The sequence below is a fragment of the Lagopus leucura genome, unplaced genomic scaffold (assembly GCF_019238085.1).
Source record: "Lagopus leucura isolate 7727_CA_CO unplaced genomic scaffold, USGS_WTPT01 Super-Scaffold_100026, whole genome shotgun sequence".
Lineage (NCBI taxonomy): Eukaryota > Metazoa > Chordata > Aves > Galliformes > Phasianidae > Lagopus > Lagopus leucura.
Window position 1 is genome coordinate 5,423,796 of NW_024962277.1, and position 7,552 is coordinate 5,431,347.

Below are 7,552 nucleotides of genomic sequence, written 5' to 3' on the forward strand. Positions count from 1 at the left end.
CCTGCGGATCGCACGGAAAGGTGCAGCCCAGCGGCGGGCACAGCCCCAACCGGCCCAGGGCTGCCCTGCACCCCGACCCTCCCCGCAGCCGTTCCCCTTACCCGGTGCCAAAGGCCGTCCGTCTGTCTGCCCGCGAGGCTGTTTGCGGCCGGGAGCTGACGGAGGGCAGAGCCTGGCGTGGGTTTCCTCGAGAAGCTTCATAAAAAGCGAATGTAGGGCGTCGGAGCTGGAAACTCACCTGAAGGGCGTTTTGTTCAGAGAGCCGTCGTGACGTTCGCCGATTAACTGTGACCGGATCGGTGCTTAGACGTACGAAGAAACCGCTTTGATGGTGCTTTTCCAGCCCTCGGTCCACGCCCTTTGCTTTGCTTACAGAGAAAACATCGCCCGCGGCACCTCTGCTGCTGCGCTGACAGCGGGAGAGCCCGCAGCAGTGGGTGCGGGCCCGGCAGGGCTCACACATAGAGCACAGCACCGTGCACAGCGCTGCGAACGACCCCGGGCGCGGACAGCCTCTGCACCGCGGGCCCCGCAGCCCCGAGCCGCTGTGATCGACAGCCGGCTGCGCTCCGTGCGTCCGCGTCACGCTTCGTTCCGCTGTGAGAGGTAATTAAGAAACGGAGCCATCAGGCTGCATTGGGAGTGTGTGCGTTGGCACCAACCTGCTCGCTGCCGTTCCCTCCGGGCGGGCGGCGGTGCGGGGCGATACGGCTCAGAGCGCCGGGAGCGCAACGCGGAATGAGCGCTGCGGGACGGCTGCAACAGAATAACGTAGAAACTCATTAACAGTGGCTTACAGCGAACCGAGTATTTTATACAAAAAAATAAATTAAATATATATCGATATTTTTTTCTTTAAGTCGGATATAATTTCGTTTTCTTTCGGCTGATTTCTCACGTAGTAAGAGGAATTTGGTTTTAATTCTCATCCGTGTGGCCGCTCTGTTCCGTTCGCACGTCGCCGTGGTGCGGGCAGCTCTTTCCGAAAGGAAAGTTTGTCGTCAAAGTCAGCGCTGTTAAAACAAACGTTTTTAGGAGAATAACTCCACCGATGCGGAGGTCGCAGCAGCGCGGTGCCCTGCACACGGCTCTCCATTCATACCCCGCTCGCACACCATCTGACTGCCTGCTGGCAGCCAACACGAATACCACTACGGGCCGCCCGTCCCGCAGCCGCCAGCAAGTTCCCGGCCCTGCCCGTAGTGCTGGAAGCTCCCGGGGAGATCTTTCCTTCTGCCGGGAGAAGCCTGAAGCCTTACTGCTCCACCTCTGCAGCTCCCGGGGCGGTGGAATGCTGCCATCGCCCCGCGGTGCCACACATAGGGAAGCGGCTCCGGGCGGCTGCTCGCGGCTCCAGAAGGGCTCCGTCGCACCCCGCCTGCCCCAGTCCCCAAACCGAGGGCAGCAACCCGGGAGGACGCGCCCTGGAGCCGCTGCGTTCCCCTAGCGCTGTCTGGAGAAAAAAAAAGAAAAAAAAGAAAAAGAAAAAAGAAAAAAAAAAGAAAAAAGAAGTAAAATGAGATTTCTTATTTAACGCTTTTACGGACTGTGAAAAATAATCACTTGTTCACCACTTACTCAAATGTGAAAAGAAAATATTAACACGATATCACAAGTGCAACAGGAATAACGTTTCCAAAGCGCTACTTAACGTTAGGCACAGCCTGTCTGTCCGTTAAGTCAGGTAAAGGCAGCCGGGAATCCGCCTTCTAATTACACGCGGTTCCTCCTTTCGGCTGCGCTGAAGCTGCTGTGCTGCAGCAGAACCACGGGCTGAGAGGAGACGGGGAAGAGGCGGACAGACCGCGGGGTTCCGCTCCTCGAAAGCGCCGTCCTCGCCCTTCCCGACGCTGATCCCCGTCCCCAGGTCACGCCGAACCTTTCCAGCCGATTGTTTGTTTAAATCCAGGAGTCGTTTCAATGTAAGAATAAAAGCTGGCTTCCTGTTTACTCAGCACGGCCGTATCCTATGCTTACCGACGCCCCATCGCTCGGCCCGGCGGTTTGCTTAACGTGCTCTGGCAGCGGGAACCGGGGAGCACCTGGGGCAGGCAGGGCCGGGGGAGCGGGCTAATGACCGCCTGTAATTACTCAGCAGGCAAGCAATTAGCGCCCTGCAATTAGCGTTCCGCAGCCAAGGCTCGGCCTGGCCCTGTAAGGAAAGCCCGCAGCCCTCGGGGCCGGGCCCTGGGGCGGCTCTCCATCGCTCCCTGCCGCTCGCCACTTCCCGCAGCGCTTCTGGATTTTGTTGTTGTTGCTCTTTTTTTTTTCCAGGACGATGATAATTACATGTCGCTGTAGATGTTCTATCGTTCGAAACTTCGACGGAAAAAAAAGTACAGCAAGGAATCAGAAAATTAAAAATGAAACAGTGACACGGCTCCTTGCTACGTCGCCGCAACGAGCGCAGAGCCCCGGGGTCGGTGGAAGTTTTCTGCTCCCTGTGCCCGAGCTCTGCCCAGAGCGGCACCAACAGCGCTTCCCCAAAGCGGCATTTAGATGTGCCGCCGCATCTCAGCCGCCTGTTAGACAGCAATGACGCATTTCTTAGAGAAATGACGACCATCGTCTCCCCCTCTGAGCGCGGCCAAGGCCCGAGTGGCCTCCGGGTGTGACGCGTGGCCGAGAATGAAGAAAAAAATAAAACAACAAACAAAACCAAAAATACAAAGAAACGATTAAAAAGAAAATAAAAAGCATTACTCAGAGCAATAGTCCATAAAATACTTTATTGAAATAAAGTAAATATCTTCGCATTAATAAAACCGATCATAAAATGCAGTTTTCGAGTAACTGGGGGCACCACAGGGTTTCACGCAGCGAGCAACGCCGAGGGCGGACCTGGTGCCCCCCGGCCGCCGCGCACCGCGGATCTCAGGGCCGGGACCCGAGCCGTGCGCTCTGTGCTCCGACCGCGGCCCCACCGCCCTCTGCCCCCGTCCTCTGCCGCCCGGGCCGCTGCACACGGAGTTCCTCCCGCCCGGGGCTGCGCGCTCCGGGGCCCGGCGCGGCGCTGGGAGTCCCCGCGCATCCGGGCGGCGGCGGTGGGGCCGGGCCGTACCCTCACTCCTCCTGGCTGACCTCAGCTGGCGAGCCCAGGCTCTCGGGGGGTTTGTCGGCGTCCCGGGCGCGCTCCTGCTCCGAGAGCTGCTCGCTGCTGGGGATGGAGTTCTTCTTGGGGCGGCCCTTGGGCTTGGTGGGGGACTCCAGGCCTCCCCCCTGCAGCACCTGCGGGGCGGGGAGGTCACAGCGATAGCCGCGTAAAGCAGCGCTCCGGTCCGCGGTACCGGTGGGGAAAGGTCCCCGCTGCCCGAGCCGTACTGCGCGGAGCAGGGAGCGTGCTGTGGCCGCATGGAGCGGGGACATACACATATATCAAAACATACATATATATAATTTTTTCCCCCTGCAGGGCCCGGCGCCGGCACTTACTATTTTCTTCCATTTCATGCGCCTGTTCTGGTACCAGGTTTTCACCTGGAGCTGGCTGAGCCCCAGCGATTCGGCCAGGTCTATTCTGCGGGCGGGAGAGAGGCGGTAAGACCCGGCCCGGCCCGCGGCTTTCCTTCTGCTCTCCGGACGATGCCCCCGCGCCGCCCCGCCGGTACCTGTCGGGCGTCGAGAGGTACTTCTGCTTCTCGAAGCGCTTCTCCAGCCCCATGAGCTGCAGCTCTGTGAAGACGGTGCGGCTGCGGCGGCCCTTCTTGGCCTTGCTGCCCGGCTCGGGGCCGCCCGGCTCCAGCTTGCCGCGGAGGTGCAGCTCCAGCGGGAGGTGGGGCGAGGCGGAGCCGCCCTGCAGCCCCGAGCCGGCGGCCAGCAGCGCCGAGCCCAACCCCGAGCAGCCCAGGGGAGCCAGCGGGAACTTGAAGACTGCCGCCGGCTCCGCCTTCAGAACGGCTGCGGGAGAGAGCGGCCGTGAGAGCCGGGCGGCCCCGGAGGCTTCTCGCGTTGGGCTCCGCGCACGGCCCCGAGCCCTTCTCCCACATCAGCCGCGGGGTCACGCCGTGCCCTGCAGCCGGCGGCAGGCAGTCACCCACCCAGCGATCCTCGCGTTACCCGCGGAAGCCTTTAGGAACCATTTAGGATCTGGTGCCGACTGACAGATTCAAGCGCTGCCGGGCCCACAGCCGCACCGTCAGACTCGTGCTCGGCCCCGACGTGCGGCCGTACGAGGCCCTCCCGAGCGCCCAGGGATCTCGCACGAGTGGGCAGATCACGCTGCCCTATGTAGCACCGCGACCGCTATCCTAACACCGAGCACGGCCCGGGGGCTTCAAAAGCACAGGCGGGCCCGGCCCGAGGAACACACACGGGCACACACTGGTGTGGGCCGGCATTTCAGACCGGTGTTTAAAACAATCCTGAATCCCCAAAGCTCCAATACAGGTACTTCCCCACTACGGGGCTCGATGCTTTCCCGATTTCTTTTTTAAGAGGAAAGCAAAAATTTGGAATCCTCCCGTTCCATTCGCTTCGAGGGATAAATGAACTGCGTCTCTGCAGATAAAGACAGCTTTAGAAGCAAAAGCGTTTGCGATCGCAGATTAAATATTCGCGTTAACATAAAATAAATGTAAAATAAAATAACAAAAATCAACCGGAAAAAAAAAAAAAAAGCCAACAAACAACCCCCCCAAAACCAAAACACAACAAGAAATCTGTCCTTAATACCCTATCCTGCACCACGTCCCGACACCACACCGCGCGGCTCGCACTTTCCATCCCCCATCTCTCCACGCACAGCATCGCTCCCCACGGCCCCACCGCCGCCCGCGCCCCGCACATGCGGCCCCGTCCCCGCCCGGAGCGCTGCGGCGAAGTTCCCGAGCTCTCCTCCCATAGGAGCGGCCTCACACGCGCCGGGAACCGCGGCCCCGCTCCCGTCCAACCCCGGTGGGACATACCGAGGTGGTTGTGGTAGGGCCGCGCCGATAGCAGCGCCTGCACCCCGAACTTGAGCAGCTCCCCGGGCGGCGCCGCGCCTTTGGCGTCGGGGGGGTCGGTGAGGATCTCCTCAATCATGAAACTGCGATAGCGGTGCGAGCGGTGGTCGGGAAAGGCTTCGGCCGGGAAGTAGTGCGCAGCCCCCAGCTCCAGCGGGTGCTGCATCCTCGCCGCCGCCCGGGCCGTGCCGAGCCGAGCCCGGCCGCCGGGCCCTAACGCAGCCCCCCGGCCGCTGGGAGCCGGGCAGCGGGGGCTCTGCCCATCGCCCCTACCCCGCCCTACCCCTGGGCAGGGCCCGGCGCGGCCCCCCCCCCCCCCGCTCCGGCTCCGCGAGTGCCTCGGGACCGCCCCGAGCGCCGCCGGCCCGCGGCCGTTCCGCCGCACGCACGCACGGGGCGCGGCACCGGGCAGCACCTCCCCAACCCAACCCGGCCTGACGGGCAGCGGCTCTATTATACGGCCCCGGGGGCTGCGGAGGGCGGGGGAGGGCGCGGGAGGGGCCGCGGAGGAAGGAAGGGGCCGGGGCGGGCGAGTACCTGGAAGCGGGAGGTTACGGCGCAGCATTTGATCAGCTGCCATATAAAGCAAACGGGCCCCAAGGCGGGCAGCGGGCAGGCACACACCCAACCGAATGCGGTGCCGGAGCTGCCGTGTCCCCCCCCCCCCTCCTTACGGCAGGGTGCTCCTGGCACCGCCCGCCACCTGCCCGCCCCCTCCCCGCTTCCTCCCCTCTTCCTCGGACACGGCCCCGCTCGGCCCCGGGCAGCGCAGCGCAGCGCAGCGCCGGCCCCCGCGGAAGGACCCGAGCTCGACCACATCCCTATGGAGATGAGAAGTTGGTCGGGAAGAGAAACAAAGCGCAGCGTGAAGTGGAACGCTTCCCCCGGCGTTTAGAGCCGTTTGACGAACGTTGCGCTCGGCACAGCGGGGTTCGTTCCTTTCTCTCCAAGCCGTGCCGCGCACCACCGCACGATTCGTGCTCGCTGCCGGAGTGCCCAGAGCGGGGCTCTGCGGAGGGGGTACAGAGCCGTCCTCCGGTAGCCGCCGTCGGGGCCGATCCCGCAGCCCTGCATCCCGTCGCTGCCCCGGGCCCGGTGCCGCGGGAACCCCACACGGAGCGGAGGGCACTGGGCCGGGCCGGTCACTGTGCCGGGGTCACTCTCGTTCTGCAGTGCTGTGCCTCCTACAACAGCCAGGTGCTCTCTCAGCTGCTCAATGCTCCGTCCCGCACTGACTCCCCCGTAACCCGCACAATGTGCTGGCATGGCACGAAGCGGTTCTGCTCGGATTATCTGTTTTCTCCGCGTCCCGTCAATTTAAAACGACGCTCAACAACCCGTGAGAGGGCTTTGGGGAACACCCTCCCCATCCCCCTTTTCCACTGCGGGGTCTCGAGCGTCCCCGGCAAAAATGTATTCCCCTCCCCTCGCCTCCACCTCTGGGCAGAGCACCGACCGAGCACTTCCGACAATTCGTGGCCCCGCAGACGCCGACACGGTCGAGGGTCGGAGCCGCAGCGGTGCGGATCGGTGCGGTGCTCCGCTGCGGGGCGGCGATGCTGCTCTGCGGGAAGGACGGGGGCTTTCACCCTCCGGCTGCACCCTAGGATAATGGTTTAAAATCGTTGCAATGCGAATCCCACCGCTCAAAGAAAATACGTTGGTGTATATACATGTAAATATATAGAACTATTTTTAATCGTGACTCTTAAAATGACGGAAATCGTTTAGTTCACAGAACCCCCAAATTCGAGCACCGATGTCGCACCTCCGCCCGGCTCTGCGCCGGGGGATGCGATCCTCTGCTGCTTCCCAGCCAGCCCCATGCCGTGGGGACGTGCTGGGCACTGTCTGCCATTCGGCAGCTATGGGGCGAACGAACGCAGCCCCGAATTACGCGCACATCGTTTTCCATCTACTGCTAGGGAAACGCCGTGGTCTTCTCAAAAAGAAAACGCTCCGCATTTGACGGGTGTTTGTGTTGTTTGCACCAGGCGAAGCGTTTATCGTACCGTTAGAAATGCAGGATATTCCTAAAGCCACCTCACTGTTCGCAATTTGTTTCTATTTTTTAACCAAAACGTTCACATTCGTTTCGGGACTCATAGGTCCCTCCCAGGGCACACTTCACAGCCCTCTGCCGCTCACTGTCACACCGCGGCTGTTCCGAGGGCTGAGGGAGAAATGGGGCGAATGGAATCCCCGCGGTTCCGCATCTCTCCCGGTGCTGCGGGCGGTTCATTCCCGTTTTGAAGGGAAGGAGAGTTTTGTCTTTTTTCCCATCTTTCTTTCGTTAAGATCCCATTGAGTTTCCCTGCTCAGAGAGACCATAACACGAAAATTAGCCAGAGAAACGCTCTCCCATCGTGGTTCTCTAGGAAACGCCCTGAGTGTAATGGGGAAAGCGATTTTGTGCAGAAAGGGTGATGAGTGGGTACGGATTAGATAGAAGTATATAGATATAGATAGATACAGAGATTATATATATATATATATGGATATATGGATATGGATATGGATAGATACGTAGATACATAGATATAGCTATGGAAATAGAGATATAGAGATATGGAGATAGAGATGGAGATGGATTGACCCCACCGTCCCGC

General features: G+C 60.9%; 1 protein-coding gene across 1 annotated transcript; it reads right to left on the reverse strand.

Moving 5' to 3' along the window:
• Window positions 1–3,027: 3,027 nt before the first annotated feature.
• BARX1 (BARX homeobox 1) lies at window positions 3,028–5,136 on the reverse strand. Its single transcript, XM_042880408.1, has 4 exons — window positions 4,905–5,136; window positions 3,609–3,897; window positions 3,433–3,517; window positions 3,028–3,228 (listed from the first exon to the last, which is right to left on the reverse strand). The coding sequence occupies exons 1-4, from the start codon at window positions 5,107–5,109 to the stop codon at window positions 3,064–3,066; spliced, it is 744 nt and encodes a 247-aa protein (XP_042736342.1). The 5' UTR covers window positions 5,110–5,136; the 3' UTR covers window positions 3,028–3,063.
• Window positions 5,137–7,552: the final 2,416 nt, after the last annotated feature.

Bases quoted from the DNA above. Each gene is read 5' to 3' on its own strand.
- BARX1 (XM_042880408.1), bottom strand. From the start codon at position 5,109: ATGCAGCACCCGCTGGAGCTGGGGGCTGCGCACTACTTCCCGGCCGAA. The intron at 3,898-4,904 runs GTATGTCCCACC...TCTCTCCCGCAG, and splicing joins GCCCTACCACAACCACCTCG to CCGTTCTGAAGGCGGAGCCG. The intron at 3,518-3,608 runs GTACCGGCGGGG...TCCCGCCCGCAG, and splicing joins TACCTCTCGACGCCCGACAG to AATAGACCTGGCCGAATCGC.